The sequence below is a fragment of the Onychostoma macrolepis genome, chromosome 14 (genome assembly GCF_012432095.1).
Source record: "Onychostoma macrolepis isolate SWU-2019 chromosome 14, ASM1243209v1, whole genome shotgun sequence".
Taxonomy (NCBI): domain Eukaryota; kingdom Metazoa; phylum Chordata; class Actinopteri; order Cypriniformes; family Cyprinidae; genus Onychostoma; species Onychostoma macrolepis.
In genome coordinates, this window is record NC_081168.1 from 29,907,612 (window position 1) to 29,927,357 (window position 19,746).

Consider the following 19,746-nt stretch of genomic DNA (forward strand, 5'->3'; position numbering starts at 1 on the left):
AGCCATAATACTTGTTTAACTTAGCTAACATAGGATTTATTTTCTCAGGCTACTGGCCAACATTAACTACTAACACCTGAACAAAATTTCACATTAGTTAACCTAATGTTAATATAAGATAAACATTGCTCGTTAAAAATCCTTTTACTTCGGTAACTTAATTAAATAAGCTGACAAAAGTCGTTTGTTATAGACACGGTGCAGGGCAAATCATGTCAATCCAAATGTAAGAAATGAGGAAAATAAAACAACCTCAATAGAATGGCGCCAAAGAGGCCGTTACAGCAAATACAGTAGTATACAGCAATTAAAAAATAAATAAAAATACAGTATGTCTCTGTATGTGGGGTCTGACATCACAGAAAATTCCCATGATGCAAAGGTTATTACAGTTATTTACTGTAAAGGGAATTTGCAGTATTATACTGGGCGATATACAGTAAATAACTGCAGAAATTACAGAAATGTCTAACAGTGTATGTCACAATTGTAAATAATGTTTGAGATTATGGCAGTAACTAACCCTCAATTATCATGTCCACTTTGTCATGGTCAGTTGATGCTGAACTGGCTGGACTGTCTTGGACTTGAGCCCGGAGGGGTTGTTGATCAGCAGGGGGAAGACTTGAAGACTTGCTTCTCTTTCTCTCCGGCCCCTCATAAATACTCGCCATGCTTCTCTTCTTTCTCTCCAGCGTCTCATTTCCCACCAACACTAACAGGCTGATGCTCCGCCGCATTGGTGCTGGATGTTGAGGGTGTACTTTGATGGGAGGCGTACATCTGAGTGCTGCAAGAACTCAGTTTTCTCTTTCGTGCCATGATAATAGCTGTCCACTTTGATTACTTTGATAACTGCAGAATTAACAACGAGAAACAATGCATTACAGAGATTTCTTCTGTCTGAGAATTGCTTCTTAGAACAACTATAGGAATTATTTTGTGAGCCTCTGTTTTATCTGATATGTGGCCTGGAAACAGTGTCCAGATTAGGCAGGTCTTTTGCAGGATTGTTTTTTACACTAGTGTAAAATTTAATTATATTAGTTTGATCATTCCCTTTTCTATGATGAGTTAATAATATTAAGGGTCAGTGAAACCTATATTACATACGACTGAATTATAATTAATGATGATTCAGTGTGCAGACACTGGGCCTGTTCAGTCAAGAGATAAATAAAATGTTTTACGGTCTGGTAAAAATATTTATGATTTAAAGTGTGAAACAGCGCCTCCGTCTGGTCAAGGAATGCAGACGCTGCATACGAGATCATCCAAAATGCGCTTTTTCAAATGTTTGAACATATTATTTCTCACCAGACCGAATAGTTGTTCTTCTCCTGTTCGCATTTATTAATTTGGCTATTATTTAATTCAGTGTATCTAATAATAAATGAATCATTTGCTGCATCTTTGGATTTCTACAGGCTTGATTATTAAATGTTTTACTAGATGTATGTTTGTAAAGTATTTACATGTGTAAACAGGATAGCCAAACATAATAATTTCATAATAATGGATTGATCTCACGATTAATCTGTGAAATTCACAGTTATTTATTTTGTAGTCTTAGCTCTGCCTTTCTTCATACTTGCGTGTCATTTCATCCAGCTCACAGACTGTTCATGTCTTCTACAGGAGCTGAAACGGGAGGAATTGTGTTCACTGCAGAAAGAGAGGAGCTCCAGTACTCTCAGAAAAAGGTCAGGATTCGTTCAATTTATCAAATAATCGCACCTTACTGGAGAGAGTCTGTGGATATTGAGGACTCAAGCAGTTACAACTGTGAACAATGAGAAATACTTCTAGCATCCTTGAATAAAGCAGTATTTGTTCTTAATATGGTGTTTAAAATGAAATATGGCAAAATGCAACTGATGGTGAAGAACTTTTTTTCTTTTCTTTTCTTTTTTTCTTTTAATTTTCCATTCAGATTTAGAAACATTTTTAGCTTGTGAGAGCTATAGCTTAGGATCAAAAGTTCAATGTTATGACAATGCCAGGTGGAACTGAAGAGGACTAAGTTAAAGAAACTAACATTTTTGTCATAACAATGAAGGATGCATTAAAACATTGGATTGAGAATATATCTATCTATGTCCAGCATAATTCATAATTGTAAAAAAAAATCTAGCAAAAACATAACATGAATTGTTAGATTTAAACCCTCCATTAAATGTTTATTAATAATGTAATAATTTAAGTATTAAAAAAAATTGCATAGTAATTTCTTTCATTAGCCTATGTAGGCTATTAAAAACAAGTATCGTGGTGTAAAGTATTAGGTAATAACATTCTCACACCTTGAATAAATGAATAAATGTCTGTACAATCTTAATCATTTTCAAAAAGTTTTAAATATTTTTCATGGTAAAAAATGTTTATTTTTAAGAATCATAACAGTCAAGCAATTGAGATTTGTACAGTATATCGCTTAATATGCTCATGTCAAAATAAGTACTGCAATGACCTGCATATCTTAAAGACATATGTTTATTTTAGTGTTTTATATAAAACAGATTGTTTCAAATGAGTTTCAGAGTGTTTAACAGGAACTTAACAGAATCAATTATGCAAACCTCAAAAATGAGGTAAATCCAAAAGCCTATCTGTCTGTCAAATGTAGTGAAGTTAAAGTCGCAAGTTTCCAGAAAAAATAATACTCAAGTAAAGTACAGATACTCAAAAAGTGTACAATACTCAAGTAAATTTACTTCGTTACTGTCCACCTCTGATTGTAACATGAGAACACAGTCATGAAATCGCAGAAAACTGGATGCTCTCAAATAGGCCTAACTTATACAAAATGATCCTCTCACTCCAATATTGCTTGTGCGCACTCAGACTATGTTGGATTCTCCTGGATTAAACATTGTCAAAAGTTATCAACCATTTAGAATAGAGCCACGCCTGACCGATGAAAATGCTACTGGAAATGTTATTGGCTGTAAGTGAAATGCACCAGAAAGTCTTTCAACAATCAAAGATTTAACTTTAATTTCTTTACAATGCAAGTATGCTAGAAATGTTTCAGAATGGGATATTTGTATGATTTGTGTATATATATATATATATATATATCCTAGTCTGTGTAACTGCATCACTACATTGTACAGACATTACAGGTCAAATTCATCTGATGTTCCATTTATCTAAATAAACAACATATATGGCTCTTAAAGGGGTGGTTTATTGCAATTTCACTTTTTAACGTTAGTTAGTGTGTAATGTTGCTGTTTGAGCATCAACAACATCTGCAAAGTTGCAGCGCTGAAAGTTCAATGCAAACAGAGACATCGTCTTTTAAAATTCTAGAAGTTTAATGCCTACAAAAACGACTGGTAAGGGACTACAACGAGTTACTTCCCGGGTCTGATACATCACGGACCCAGATAAACCCGCCCTCGGGAACATGTAAGGAAGGGGGCGGGGCCATGCTGTGCTGCTTTAGAGAAGAGGAAGAGAAAACTAGGGGTGCACGTAAAAATCTATTCATATATGAATCGCGATTCTGTCTTCTAATGATTCTAATGATTCACAAGTTTCAAAATTAATGTTCTAAAACAGCCGTTCTTAATCCTGTTCCTCGTGTCGCCCTGCTCTGCATCTCTCTCTCTCTCTCTCTCGCTCTCATTCAGATCGTCAGATCAGCTCCATTTTCACATAGCAATAAGAAGCGTTATACATGGACGCGTGTGCGGTTGCCGTACTGTATTAAAACTTTAATCAGAATAAAACCGTATATTAAAAAGCTAACAGAAGCAGTAGCATAATAACAGCGTATCTAATATCACGTTTTTTAAGAAGAAGACTTGAATTAAACCACTCAATGCTTGAAATAATGATTGCCTTGAAAAAATGGATGGACAAAAAAAATTGAGATATTAAAATATCTGTATGGCAGTATACAGTATGTGGTAGCTTCGCCAATGGGATTGAAAATTGAAAAAAAAATTGAAAAAAAAAATGACCCTGACTGTTACTTACTTTTTTTTAGTGCACATTACTAGTCTTCTTGTGAACAATTAAACCGTGCAAAAAAATTGTCTGCCGTCATAATCTTTAATCAAAAACTGAAAATTTTGCTTCCACTCTGGAATGGCGTCTCGCTCTGACGTCAGTTTGAAGGCTTGGGGAGAGTCAGCTAAGCATTGCTGTTTCTGGGTCGAAGCCTCTACTCATTTCATTTGAGAATATTATCTCAACAGCCATTTCTGAGCACTATTTAATTAATATTACATATTTAAGCTAAGCATTTAAAAATTTGCTGGGCACACTACAGTCTCTGTGCTCACAGTGTCTCAGACATTAATATTTTAGCTGAATCACTGTCTGGCCATCTGGGTTTTCAGTATGGAGATAAATGTTAGGGTTATAATTTTTCAGTATTACTTGACATTGTGGGTGTATATTAGCACAGTTTGTTGTTTTTTGGGGGCGTCTGGCAGAGTGTTAGGTCCCAGAAGCGGTGAGGCGTGATGTCAGACGTAACAAGCAGATATTCTTAACCACTCTATCCAACCGTGAATCTGCTCTGAGCAAGAGGTGGAGTATTAAATATCCAATATTCCACTTCAGTCAATAAGATAAAAGTGGGTTTTGTTCAAAGTAGCTATTATCCACATAGATCTTTGATATGAATGAATATTTTTTTCATTAAATATCACCGGCTAAAAAGTAACTAGTAACTATTACTCTGAGTAGTTTTTGAGAAGAGTACTTTGTACTTTTACTTAAGTACTGTTTTGGCACCAGTACATTTACTTGTAATTGAGTATTATTTCAACAATGTAACAATGTACTTAAGTACAAATTTTCAGTACTCTTTCCACCACTGCTTACCACTAGGGGTGTTAGGGTGTTTTAGGTAAAGCCATGTGGGTAGAGGGAGTTAGCGATAACAAGCAGCAGTAAACCTGCTGAACATATTTGTCACGGCCCTGCTGGTGTGCCCCGGTTGGCCACCAGATGTCACTGTGTGTGTCAGCACATGGCTTATTGTTTGTTGTTTGTGCCATGTGCTCTCCTGTCTATTGTCTGACCCCGCCCTCCTTGTTATCTCATTATTGTTTCAGTTCCTTCACCTGTGTCCTCCTCGTTTGGCTCCCCATATAGTCTCCTGGTGTCTGCAGTCCTGTGCTGTGTCGTTGTTTAATGTTGGATGTGTCATGTCGTGTGTGGGTTTGTTTTTCATGTGCTGTGGTCTCTGCCTGCCTGCCTGCCTGTTTTTCCCCTTCGGGGTGGTTTTTGTTCCTTTTTTATTATTAAAAGACCCACTTTCTCCTGCACTTGAGTCCTCGCCTCATCCCTCAACCGACCCGTGACAGAACGACACAGCCAAAATGAGGACTCAGCGGAGAAGGGCTCACACCATCCACCAGCCTCTAACGTCAGCAGCCCCCTCTACCAACGCATCCTCCAGTTCCAGGCCCTGAGCTCCCTCCGTCAGCAGGACACTGACGTGAGGAATTTTGCCCTGAGGTTCTGTGGTGCAGCAGAGGGTTTGGGGTACAATGATGCGGCCCTCAAGGACCTTTTCAATAGTGCCCTTGAGGAGCCCCTCAAATGGTGGAGGATGAGGGGGCTGGACCACCTGACGTTTGGGGAATTTGTGGAGTTCCTGGCACGTTCCCCAGCTAGGGTGGCTGGAGGGCCTCAGGCAGTGCTCACCGAAGCTGCAGCGCCTCCAGTGGTGGCTGACAAGCGGCGGTGTCCGCTCACGATTGTCCCGAAGCGGCGGTGTCCGCACACGATCGTCCCGAAGCGGCGGTGTCCGCACACGATCGTCCCAAAGCGGCGGTGTCCGCACACGATCGTCGCGAAGCGGCGGTGTCCGCTCACGATCCTCACAGGATCCCAGGCGGCGGTGTCCGCACACGATCGTCAGCGGCGGTGTCCGCACACGATCGTCGGCGGCGGTGTCCGCTCACGATCCTCACAGGATCCCGAAGCGGCGGTGTCCGCTCACGATCGTCGAAGCGGCGGTGTCCGCACGATCGTCGAAGCGGCGGTGTCCGCACACGATCGTCGGCGGCGGTGTCCGCTGCGATAAATCGGCGGCGGTGTCCGCACGATCGTCGAAGCGGCGGTGTCCGCACACAAGGTTCAGCGGCGGTGTCCGCTGCGATAAATCGGCGGCGGTGTCCGCACACAAGGTTCAGGCGGCGGTGGCTGCTCACGATCCTCACAGGATCCCGGCGGCGGTGGCTGCTCACGATCTCACAGGATCCCGAGCGGCGGTGTCCGCACACAGGGTTCAGGCGGCGGTGTCCGCACACAGGGTTCAGGCGGCGGTGTCCGCACACAAGGTTCAGGCGGCGGTAGCCGTTCACGATCGTCAAGCGGCGGTGTCCGCACACAAGGTTCCAGGCGGCTTTGTCCGCTCACGATCGTCCTGAAGCGGTGCCCGCTCACAAGGTTCGAGGCGGTGGTTCCCGCTCACAGAGCTCCCAGCGGTGGTGTCCGCTGAGCTTTTCTCCGAGGCGGGGCTCATCTCAGGCCTTTCCGGCGGTGCCCGCTCACGAGGTTCCAGCGGCGGTGGCCTCTCACGTTCCTCTCGAGGCGGTGCCCGCTCACAGAGCTCCCAGGCGGTGGCCTCTCACGATCCTCCCGAGGCGGCGGCGCCCGCTCACAAGGCCCCGAGCAGCGGAGCCAGCCACTGCCTGTTTCAGGGTGGCAGCTCCACACACACTGCTGTGGTGGCCGCTGGTTCTGCCCTGGGTCCCCATCCCGCCGGCGCTGCCTCAGTGCCCAGGTCCCCCTCTGCCGCTACATGGGCCTGGCCCACCATCTCTCCCCCTGATCCGCCTCCGGCCCTCCTCCCTCCCAGACATTTTTTGGTTTCTGTTTTAGTGTGTGGGCGTCTGGAATCCGCTCCTTAAAGGGGGTTGTGTCACGGCCCTGCTGGTGTGCCCGGTTGGCCACCAGATGTCACTGTGTGTGTCAGCACATGGCTTATTGTTTGTTGTTTGTGCCATGTGCTCTCCTGTCTATTGTCTGACCCCGCCCTCCTTGTTATCTCATTATTGTTTCAGTTCCTTCACCTGTGTCCTCCTCGTTTGGCTCCCCATATAGTCTCCTGGTGTCTGCAGTCCTGTGCTGTGTCGTTGTTTAATGTTGGATGTGTCATGTCGTGTGTGGGTTTGTTTTCATGTGCTGTGGTCTCTGCCTGCCTGCCTGTTTTCCCCTTGAGGTGGTTTTGTTCCTTTTTTATTATTAAAAGACCCACTTTCTCCTGCACTTGAGTCCTCGCCTCATCCCTCAACCGACCCGTGACAATATTGTGCTGTGTCCTGGTTGGGAAATGTGTCATTTTAAGCCCAGTCTAAAGTAAGGAGTTGATGTTTTTTGCAGAGATGTCACTTGTATGTATGGCCTTTACATTGCTTTGTTTGCTTTCTTTTGTTTTGTTTTATTGTACTTTTGTGTATTTACATTTTTGGCTGTATGTAGCTGTATTAACCTGAATTTAATGTTTTCTATGTTGTATTTAATAAATTGATTTGAAATCCCTTTGACTATTGTACATTTTTGACAATACAGACATTAGTTATGTGGTGACTGCATCCATTTCAGATGTATAATAACTGTTTTCCCCAAAGACTTAAGTTATAGCTGGAAAGTACTGATAGTGAAACAGATGTATTGTTGTAGATCAGGGTGCCCAGCCCTGTTCCTGGAGATCTACCTTCCTGGGGCCTGTTCTTCGTACGTCGCTAACTCAGTTAGCTGGATTTGATTGTTGCCGATTTCACTTAATCTTGGATTGTTTGGTTCTTCGAAGCTCCTCAACCACCACCAGTGTGCAGCATCCACTTGGATTATCAGGATTAGAAGATCTGGAATCTTTCAAATGATCTCAGATGTAATAAGAGACATACAATGAACGGGCCCCTGGAGAGCTCAATTCCAACCCTGATCAAACACAACTGCACCAACTAATTAGGATCTGAAGGAGCACTTGATAATTACAGACAGGTGTGTTTGATCAGGGTTGGAACTGAACTCTGCAGGAAGGTAGATCTCCAAGAACAGGGTTGGGCACCCCTGTTGTAGATTAATAATGCAGGCCCTGTGTGGGCCTAGTGAGGGCTTCCTGGGGGCAAAGTGAGGGCTGCCCGTGCTGGGCCAGCGCTAAGGGGCCAATGAGCAAATTCTCAGGGGCCCTGCGCTGGCAGCCTGCTGGGGGCCCTTAGGCTAGCCCTAAGTGGGCCCGTAAAGGGCCTGTTTGCAGGGTAGCTATTCGAATGAGAGGAGGATCCTTTTTTTGTAAGGGTTGTGTAAGGGTGGTAACTCACGCCCATTGCAAAGACATCACTATTCAAGTGAACTCACTCTGAACCGCAGTCTTTACAAGGAGCACCCCACAGGTGCTCTACAACAACAACTGCTAGCAATTTTATGCGAAGAAAACTTCCTGTTGGGTTCTAGAGTTCGGAAAAGTTCTTCTTGGGGAGCAGAGGACTCAATTTTAAAAACCTACATAACGGGGGGTACACAAATCCAAGGATGCACCAAACAAACTAAGGTGAAAACCACTCCCCATTGGGTCCCTGAGGTGGTGCTATGAGGGAGCTTCCAATTTAAAAGACCCCGATATCTCGGGGAGGAAGCTACAACCTTAGGAAAAAAAGACAAAAACATCTTGTCTGCTAATATAAATGTTTATCATAGCAAATTAGTCATGTTTTCAGAGCTCAATTTCTTCTCCCTTTTCACATCATGTCTCTTCTGCAACTTACTTCTCAGTGAAGGACGAGCTTGAGTGGTGACACTCTGGCTTCCAGTCCTCAGACCGGGACGGGCCAGGGCCTTCAGAGGGTTTGGATTTGGACCGGCACGGAATGTTCCTCTCAAAGGCTGCCGACTGTTCCTTAACCTCCCCCTGAACTTTCCAACCACTGTCTCAATGGATGTGCCAAACAGCTCGGAAGGTAAAGTGGTGCAAAGATGAGAAAGGTATCAGAAACCAAATTCTTGAGCCCCTGCCCCTTTAATTGCCGATGGAAAAGTGCCCTTTTGGTCCAGTCTAGGTGGTTCAGTCCTCCTGGAGGCCCCACAATGCATGCACTTGCTTCCGCTTCAAGTCGATTTATTTTTTCTTTGCACACAAAAAGTATTCTCGTAAGCTTTGTAAAATTATGGTTGAACCCCTGATGTCACATGGACTATTTTACCGTTGTCCTTGCTATGTTTCTGGACCTGGGAACATTGAAGTTGTGTTGCTGTCTATGGAGGGTCAGAGAGCTCTCGGATTTAATAAAAAAATATCTTAATTTGTGTTCTGAAGATGAACGAAGGTCTTACAGGTTTGGAACGACATGAGAGTGAGTAATGACAGAATTTTCATTTATGAGTGAACTAATCCTTTAATAATAATATCATAATAAAATAATAATAAAATCATGTGACACTGAAGACTGGAGTAATGATGCTGAAAATTCACACAAATAAATACATTACAATAAACAAAAATAAATTCATTACACAGGAAAAAAATACATTAATATAGAAAACTAAAAATAATATTTCACAATTACTGTTTTCAATGTGTTTTTGATCAAATAAATGCAGACTTGGTAGAAATCTTTAAAAAAAAAAAAGAAGCATAATACCGGTAGTGTAGATCCTCCTATATGGCTATACCAGGTGCCTTTTGGTTCATACTGGGTGACCTTTGACCCCAAACACACCACCTCACTGCATATGATTCAAAACTAACTTTGTCATTTCACATAAGTAGTTTTCAGTAAATACATTTTTAATAAAAACATTTCATAATGTATAGAATAATTGTCATTCAGTTGGAAAGGCACATTTTAAGGTGGGCCTTTAGATGTACTACTATATACATGCTTAAGTATTTGATTTACGTCAGTATCTTTGTAATCATTTCTCTTGTGTGGTAAATCAAGACAGCAGCAGTAAAAATACTGTTATTTTTTTACCACTGAGGACATGGTTGAGGATACAGCAGCAAACAGTCCTTGTATGTGTAATCAAGTGCTGACCAGAGCAAAGCATGAGCATCAAAAACACAGCGCTGCAATCAGAGCACTTCAAACGCACAAGCATCTGCTGGAATAACAATAAGCCTGAGCACAGCGCTCGCCCTCTCAGAAAACCACAGGAGGAGCTTTCAATCACACAACTGCGCTGGACATGCAAACACATCAGAGTTTAAAGAAACAGAGGACAGAGATTGATGCTGAAGCTGCTGGGAGAGACGAGTGAGCGGTGAGGAGGTGTGTGATGTCTGAAGTGCCGTATGGTAATGTGTCTCTCATCCCCCTCCTGCCTCCAGACACGAGACACGCATCTCCCCTCTCAGCCTCATTTCAATCACACCACAGCCCTTCACATCAGATTTCTCTGGAATAAACGCACAAATCCATCAAACAAGCTGGTAAAACATCACTGCGCTGAAGTCAGAGGAAGACTCTTCAGAGTTTAGGAGAGGAAGGATGTTTGAAGATTTCAGAAGCACGTTCTTCAAGCTCATGAAGAATTAATACACCACCACTTGAACCTGAAACAGCTCAAAAATACAAGCAGGTGAGTGAATAAACAACACTTCTATTGCTTAATCGTTAATGTACTGTTATATACTATTATATATTATCTTCCATGTGCATACTCTAAAAAATTATAATAATCATCTAAATAATATTTTGAGATATTCTCTCTCAAATCCGTTGATGAAAGTGAAAGTGACATGACATACAGCCAAGTATGGTGACCCATACTCAGAATTCGTGCTCTGCATTTAACCCATCCAAAGTGCACACACCCCCGGAGCAGTGGGCAGCCATTTATGCTGCTGCACCCAGGGAGCAGTTGGGGGTTTGGTGCCTTGCTCAAGGGCACCTCAGTTGTGGTATTGAGGTGGAGAGAGCGCTGGACATTCACTCCCCTCCGCCTGAGACTCAAACTTGCAACCTTTGGATTATGAGTCCAACTCTCTAACTATTAGGCCACGACTTCCCTTGATGTTCAGTGCTAAAGCAATAGCTTAAAATGCAGCCATAATGATCTAGCTTCTAAGGTCACTTCTGGTCAACTGATGATCACAATAATTTTTAAATGCTTCAGAGCCTGTGCACAACTTTACGGTTTTAACCATTTTCAATTCAGCTGCAGCCCAGCGCATTCTCAGGAAATGCTGCCATTTGTGCATGGAAATTTTAGGATTTTTATTTATTTATTTTTATTTAATTTTTATTTTTAACCATAAGAGGGACAGTTGGCCAATTCTTAAACTATCAAGGCCAGTCAACATACATAGAGAATAAATATACAGTATACTGCCAGTCAAATGTTTGGAATTTTTTTTTTTTCATGTTTTTTTGAAAGAAGTCTCTTCTGCTAATCTGCTTTTATTGGATCAGAAATACAGTCAGAACAGAAAAACTGTGAAATATTATGCATTAAACTTATCAAAGGTAAAGACATTTATAATGTTACAAAACATTTCTAAAAGAAATAAATTATCTTTTTGTAGATTTGAACTTTCAATTCATCAAAAAATCCTCTAAAAATGCATCATGGTTTCCACAAAAATAGTGTAGTATTTTTGCATTGCAGTATTACTGTATTTTAATTTGTGCAAATATAATACATAATTAAAATACATTTTTGCAAGCTAAAAAACATATAAGCAAAGTGTGCCAATAAAATATCTGCTTGAACTTGTACACCAGAAAGCAGCTTTGCCATCACAGGAATACAGTACATTTTAAAATATATCAATAAAAGAAAATAGTTATATTTAGCTTTAGTAATTTTTCACAGTATTACTGTTTTTCTGTTTTAATGAAATAAATGTAGCCTTGGAGCACAGAAGAAAAACATTTGGTAACACTTTCTATGAAGCGCATATTTATAATACATTATAAGGGTATTTTTAAGGCATTATAATGAATGCATAATGCTTTATAAAAAACCTTATAATATGTTATATCATCTTATGAATATTTATAAGATCGGTTTTAATGTATTATAATATTTACTTATTTGTGGTTATAGCTTTTAAGAGTATGATGATTTATAACACACAGTGAACACGTTGCATCCAATGGATTATATTTCTCATAGTTATAATGTATTATAAGTCTCATATCTTGCCATCTTTCTTATTCTACTTTACTTAAAGCAATCATAGACCACTTATAAATATAGTAATAATAATAGTATTTTTTTTTCTCAAACAGCCATAAGATCAGATATCAGATCAGATGAATGTGTAATATGACACATTTGCTTTGAACTATCGTTATTGTAATATAATGTATTGTAATATCGTTTAACCTAACATATAAACTAGCTCACATCAAAATTGATATTAGCCTCACAGGGAACACTCAAATAACACTCTACACCTAACCACTTACAAGATGTAGTAAGATACTGTGCAGATCTTAAATTAACAATGTCAAGATATATAGTCCATTATAAATGTAAAAGTAGATTTAATATGGTGTTCATTATAAATAATCATAATCTTAAAAAGTTATAACCACAAATGCGTAAGCATTATAATGTATTATAATGTTGTTATGATTATTTATAAGATGATATAACATATTATAAGGTTTTTTATAATGCATTATGCATTCATTATAATGCCTTAAGAATACCCTTATAATGTATTATAAATATGGGCTTCATAGAAAGTGTTACCAAACATTTTAACACATTTAGGACATATTCTTGTATTCAAATGCAGCTAGATGGAGGAAATTATTATGGTTTAGAGCATGTAGTTGTTGAATGGAGACAGGTCTTATTCCAGGACAAACTCTTTTACAGCATGACCGGCCAAGTGTTGGTGGAGAGCATGGATTTATCAGCTCACAGACTGTCTGTGAAGACGTCTGTTGAAGATGAGTCAGAGCGCGCTGATAGCACTCTCAGCCGGTGAGATCGCAGCTTCAGCTATTTTTGAACTCAACAATTACCATCAATTGTCTAATGGTCAGATATAGTCTCTCAGTCTGTATAAATCCCCATTTTGACTCCTTTGCCAATGCAGTGGACAGTCCATGTGTGATGACACATCCTCAGAATTACAGCGAGTGGCTACCCTCGAACCGCGTGGACTGAACTCACAGAATTCCTTCCGTGGCAGAGGGGCGCTGTCAAGGTGAGAGGCACAGACAGAGAGTTTCTTCAGCTCATTTGGATTTACAACCCAAATTCCGGAAATGTTGGGACATTTTTTAAATTTGAATAAAATGAAAACTAAAAGACTTTCAAATCACAAGAGCCAATATTTTATTCACAATAGAACATAACAAATGTTTAAACGGAGAAATGTTGCACTTTTATCCACTAAATTAGGATTTAAAATCATTTCATATTTGATGCCTGCTACAGGTATCAAAAAAGTTGGCACAGAGGCAACAAAGGGCTGAAAAAGTAAGAAATTTTGAAAAGATTCAGCTGGGAGAACTTAGAACTTAGAACTTAGTCTAGCAACTAATTAAGTTAATTGACATCAGGTCTGTAACATGATTAGCTATAAAAAGGATGACTTAGGGACGCAGAGTCTCTCAGAAGTAAAGATGGGCAGAGGCTCTCTAATATGTGAAAGAGTGCATAAAAAGATTGTTTAACTCTTTCCCCGCCAGTGTTTTTTTTTTTAAATTGCCAGCCACCGCCAGCATTTTTGATGATTTTCACCTAAATTTGACGGCCCTCAGTATATTTTCTGCTATGAATATAAGAAAATATTATATATCAAAATAAAGAACCAAGTCTCTGCTTTTAAACAAAAAAACAAAACTATTTTATTCTATCTTCATGTGTTCATGTTTTATCACCATTTGAATGCAGGTGGGTACCATCAAAAATACAACATTTTGACAAAAACCTGAGAAAAAATGCATTTTTATCAAAGTAGTGCATTTTCATGCAAAATACATTCAGATGTCATATTCTTTCACTTGTAAATAATTATATGAATAATTTAAATTGCAGTCAATAAACAGAACAAACAGACACACACACACACACACACACACACACAAACATATGATTATACACACACACACAGGCTACATACATACATATGCATACATATACTGTACACGCACACACACACGCACACACACACACACACCCCTATTCAGATCGATGGATCGGTTACAACTACATATGTTTCTGTGTCTGTAAATGCATCTCTCTAACTGACTACATCGTCCCGATCAGATTCAAAATGGTCAAAGCATGATCTACACAATCTATGATCTAAATTTTCTCTGATCCTTCCATTTATGCCGATCGTCTTCTATTCGCACCCTAAAGACCCGGAAGTCCTGTAACTCATTCAGGACATGCGCTAGGGCTTTCCTTACCGTAATACACCTAGAACACGGATTGCTGTAAAAACTCGTCAATGGCGGGGAAGCGTTGACTCTTAATTGAGGAGATATCTCGTCAATGGCGTTGAAAGAGTTAAAAACAACATTCCTCGACATCAAATTGCAAAGGCTTTGCAAATCTCATAATCTACAGTGCATAACATCATCAAAAGATTCAGAGAAGACCTTTGTTGGATGCCCGTGGTCTTCGCCCCTCAGACAACACTGCATCACTCATCGGCATGATTCTGTCATTGACATTACTAAATGGGCCCAGGAATACTTCCAGAAACCACTGTCAGGAAAAACAATTTGCTGTGTCATCTGCAGATGCCAACTAAAACTCCATCATGCAAAGAGGAAGCCATATGTGAACATGGTCCAGAAGCACCTTCGTGTCCTGTGGGCCAAGGCTCATTTAAAATGGACCGTTTCAAAGTGGAAAAGTGTTCTATGGTCAGACGAGTCCAAATTTGACATTCTTGTTGGAAATCACGGATGCCGTGTCCTCCGGGCCAAAGAGAAGGGAGACCTTCCAGCATGTTATCAGTGTTCAGTCCAAAAGCCAGCATCTCTGATGGTATGGGGGTGCATAAGTGTATACGGTATGGGCAGCTTGCATGTGTTGGAAGGAACTATGAATGCTGAAAGGTATATAAAGGTTTTAGAGCAACATATGCTCCCCTCCAGATGTCTATTTTAGGGAAGGCCTTGTGTATTTCAGTAGGACAATGCAAAACCACATACTGCAGCTATTACAACAGCATGGCTTCGTAGTAGAAGAGTCCGGGTGCTGAATTGGCCTGCCTGCAGTCCAGATCTTTCACCTATAGAGAACATTTGGTGCATCATTAAACAAAAAAATACATCAAAGACGACCACAAGCTCTTCAGCAGCTGGAAACCTATATCAGGCAAGAATGGGACCAAATTCCAACACCAAAACTCTACAAACTCATAACCTCGATGCCCAGACGTCTTCAAACTGTTCATCATGGTAAACATGCCCCCGTCACAACTATTTTGAGACCTGTAGCAGGCATCAAATTTGAAATGTTCAAATTTCTCAGTTTAAACATTTGTTATGTTATCCATGTTCTATTGTGAATAAAATATTGACTGATATTATATATTATATAAAGTTAGTATCATATAATATATAATTTATAGCATAGAATACAGAATATGTCATTTAAAATCAGTCTATTTTCTCAAATTTTTATAATATATATTAATATTTCTATAATTGTTATATATTTTATAAATGCAATTGATATAGCTTATTGTGAAAATGTTTTGACCTCATAATGTTTGATTAAAATGCCACAACTGACACTATCAGACTTCTCTCTGGTAATGTATGCTGGACTTCTCCAATCATTTTGTCCTCTTTAACTTGTCCTGTAAGCTCATGTTCATCTGCCGCCACACCCACATTTCAACATCCAAACCACAACCTATGTATAGAACCAAGTCTGTTACACTCGGATCGGAATATGGAAGAAAACATTTGTCTCTAGTTGCATTTCATTGGAACTTTAAAGCTAAACATATAATGTACTACTATCACAAGATGGCCATAATTTTTCATTCACTGTAGTATTAAATGCATTATTTCATTTTATGCAATGTGATGTATCATGATCCATTCACACAGCACGCAGTTTTACATTCCACTGCTCCACTTTTCCAAAGTTTTACTATGTAAACATATGCCAGACAGATGTCTATGACCGCTGTGCCCGCATCTTTTGCAGTATTTTGCACGAGTAGCATATTTTTAAGAGTAATTTTAAGTTGAAAGAGTTTCAATTAAAAAAAAAATTAAAATTTGTTTTTTTCTTTTGTCCAATCAACTGCACTTCTACATTTTTAAAACACACACAAAAAAATGTGTTCTGTGTTAACAGCACCATTGGTGTTTATAACACAATACTTCTATAGAGCATGATAACACGCTTGCTATTGACACTTTGTAGATCCAATATATCTGATATAGTATGATTTATTCAATTCATACTTCTCTTTGATTATTCATCATAGTCATCATCTTAAAGTTGAACAAAGATAAATCAATGACAAAAAAATAAACGCTGGTCAAATACAAAATAGTTTGAACCAAATTATTCAAGCAATTTCTGTACAATACAGAACACCCCATAACCAAAGGATTGAGCACTTATGTTGAGATTATTTGGGATGGTGCAGTACCTTTCAAAGTTCACCATACCTGAAGTCGAGGAACTCAAGAAGATTATTTTGTATAACACTGGGAGGTCTGACTTAAGGTCAAGACCTTAGTTAGTTGTGTCTCAGTACCAGTTTTGATGAAGGAAATCATGAGAACTTGAGAACCTACAAGTGTTAAGCACCAAGTCTCTGGATTATTTACCATTACTGTATTTCTGTTATGACTGGGTGGGAAGATGAACTCTTATAGTACAATTCTAGTGATATAGAGAAGACATTGATTGCTCATGATGGGTATTTTCACACTGATTCATTAGTTCGCTTTGTTTCCAAGGCTGGTGAGTATGGTGGTCACTCTTAGAGAATGGGCCCATAAAAGCCTTCAGGAAGAGGAAGAAAGGCCAGATTCTTTCTTAGAGCGCTTCAGAGGACCTGAGCTCCAAATTGCTCCCAGTCGGATAAGCATCAATAGATCCGATCATGATGGAAACAACAGTGCCAAAACCAAGTGAGTTTGTTGTCTCACAACATTATGTACTACTTTATAAAATTTCTACTACTTTGTTTAACACCCATGCAACCACAACATGTATTAAAATGTATTTGGTTATCAGGAAAAAGTCTGATGTTTTCATATTGGCACCCGCTGATGACCTGTACTACCGCTGGCTGTTTGTTATTGCCACAGCTGTATTGTACAACTGGTGCTTTGTGGTGGCTAGGTAAGACAAAAGAAATGTCTGTTTTTGGAATTTAAAGTTGAAGTACTGAACATTAAAGCTCAGTACTGAACATTTCTGAGCTAAGATTCTAAAATTAATCCAGTGATTCCAATGTAAAACTAGTCAGCAAATTATACAGTAAAATATTCTGAATACTATAAGTGGAAGAAAGAATAAACCTACTCATTTTGGATTCTGAATGCTGAATGTAGGGCTTGTGTGGAAGGTATTTGTAGCAGCTGTTCCATTAAATCCAAGCGGTATAATTAGACCTCAAGAGCAAATGTGTGTGTGATTTAGGCTCTCATTTTGATGATGATTCATGTAAATAAGCGTTTTTGTGTCATATGTGAAAGGGTTAGTCCTGACTCAAGCTGATGGTGTTTCATTATTCATATCCCAAACACAGGGCCTGCTTTGATGAGCTTCAAACCAGGAACTTCATTCTGTGGCTGGTTTTGGATTATCTCTCTGATGTCGTTTATATACTGGACACCTGTGTGAGACTGAGAACAGGTCAGAATCTTACAGCGTATATGATGTTTTGGGAAGAGTTGCTGTGATGCTTTGGTTTAACAATTCAATAGGTACTTTTGGTACAGTGTATATGAGTAATCATGAAGAACTGACAATGTGAATCTTCACTACAGGTTTCCTTGAGCAGGGTCTTCTGGTGAAGGACCTTACCAAGTTAAGAGAAAGCTATTTTCACACAATGCAATTCAAGCTAGACCTGCTGTCCATACTACCCACTGATCTAGCCTACATTGCCATTGGCATTCATGTGCCAGAGCTGCGTTTCAATCGACTGATGCGCTTCTCACGTCTGTTCGAGTTCTTTGACCGCACCGAGACCCGTACAAACTACCCCAACATATTCCGCATTTGCAACTTGGTGCTCTATATCCTAGTCATCATTCACTGGAACGCCTGCATCTACTTTGCCATCTCCAAGTCTCTGGGATTTGGATCTGACCAGTGGGTCTACCCAAACATCTCTGACCCTGAGTTTGGTACACTCACTCGTGGATACGTCTACTGCCTCTACTGGTCAACCCTCACGTTGACGACCATTGGGGAAATGCCGGCTCCAGTGCGGGATGAGGAGTATCTTTTTGTTGTTTTTGATTTCCTTGTTGGTGTTCTCATTTTCGCCACCATTGTTGGTAACGTAGGAGCCATGATCTCAAACATGAATGCCACACGGGCCGAGTTTCAGGCTCACATCGATGCCATCAAACACTACATGCAGTTCAGAAAGGTCAGCAAAGAGCTGGAAGCCAGAGTCATCAAATGGTTCGACTACTTGTGGACCAACAAGAAAGCAGTTGATGAGCAGGATGTCCTAAAGAATCTGCCCAACAAACTGCGGGCTGAGATTGCTATCAATGTGCACCTGGATACACTGAAGAAGGTCCGTATCTTCCAGGACTGTGAAGCTGGGCTTTTGGTTGAACTGGTACTCAAGCTGCGGCCACAGGTCTTCAGTCCCGGAGACTACATCTGCCGAAAGGGAGACATAGGAAAAGAGATGTACATCATCAAAGAGGGTCGCCTTGCTGTTGTGGCTGATGATGGGGTGACCCAGTTTGCACACTTGACGGCCGGCAACTGCTTTGGCGAGATTAGCATCCTCAACATCAAAGGCAGCAAAATGGGCAACCGACGCACAGCTAACATCCGTAGCATTGGCTACTCTGACCTCTTCTGTTTGTCAAAGGATGACCTGATGGAGGCTGTAATGGAGTATCCGGATGCTAAGAAAGCTCTGGAAGAGAGGGGAAGACAGATCCTTCTGAAGGAGGGTCTGCTGGAGGAGTTGGACGCAGGAGGAATGGGAGAAGAACGGGTTGAGGAGAAAGTGGAGAGGCTGGAAGCTTCTCTTGAAATACTACAGACACGGTTTGCTCGATTACTGGCCGAGTACACAGCTACTCAGCAGCGCCTGAAGCAGAGACTTGCAGCACTGGAGTGTAGGACACGGCACTCTGGCAGCGGATTCCTCTCGGATGGCAATGAAAGCACTGTTGATGGTGATGGTACACACAGTGAGGTCAACATCCAGCTCTGAGCACTTGCCTCTGAGACAAAACCTTATACACTAGTCTTAATGACCACTCAATAGCAATAATATATGAACACTTTACAACAATTATAAAAGTCAAAAGTTACAAACTTGTTCATATGCATGTGGAATTTTTGCCTACCCAAAAGGTCTACTTTTTTTTTTTTTTTTGCTTTTTTTTGTGGTGTTTTGCTAAATAAAGTGTCCCACATAAAAAAAATAAAAATAAATGAACAGCACTTTTGAGAAATACCATTACCTGGTGTAAACCCAGATAAGATTACTAGAAAAGAAACCACCACTAGCTCTGCACCCCTTTATCTAAATTCATTATTTCAGACTTATGTGCCCTTTAGAAGCTTACATTCTGCAGGTGAATGTCGCTTTATTGTGCCATCCCAAAGAGGCAC

The 19,746-nt window shown here is 40.3% G+C and overlaps 1 protein-coding gene across 1 annotated transcript; it reads left to right on the top strand.

The window, feature by feature from the left end:
- The first annotated feature begins 12,742 nt into the window (after positions 1–12,742).
- cnga2a (cyclic nucleotide gated channel subunit alpha 2a) lies at positions 12,743–19,342 on the top strand. Its single transcript, XM_058798298.1, has 6 exons — positions 12,743–12,915; positions 13,031–13,141; positions 16,884–17,057; positions 17,164–17,271; positions 17,681–17,787; positions 17,922–19,342. Exons 1-6 carry the CDS (start codon positions 12,809–12,811, stop codon positions 19,340–19,342), a joined length of 2,028 nt encoding a protein of 675 aa, XP_058654281.1. The 5' UTR covers positions 12,743–12,808.
- The last annotated feature ends 404 nt before the right edge of the window (positions 19,343–19,746 follow it).

What these genes read in the sequence shown, in the direction of transcription:
- cnga2a (XM_058798298.1), top strand. Translation starts at nt 12,809, where the DNA reads ATGACCGGCCAAGTGTTGGTGGAGAGCATGGATTTATCAGCTCACAGA. An exon ending in GCTGATAGCACTCTCAGCCG is followed by an intron (nt 12,916 to 13,030) that starts GTGAGATCGCAG and finishes TTGCCAATGCAG; the next exon opens with TGGACAGTCCATGTGTGATG. An exon ending in AACAACAGTGCCAAAACCAA is followed by an intron (nt 17,058 to 17,163) that starts GTGAGTTTGTTG and finishes TTTGGTTATCAG; the next exon opens with GAAAAAGTCTGATGTTTTCA.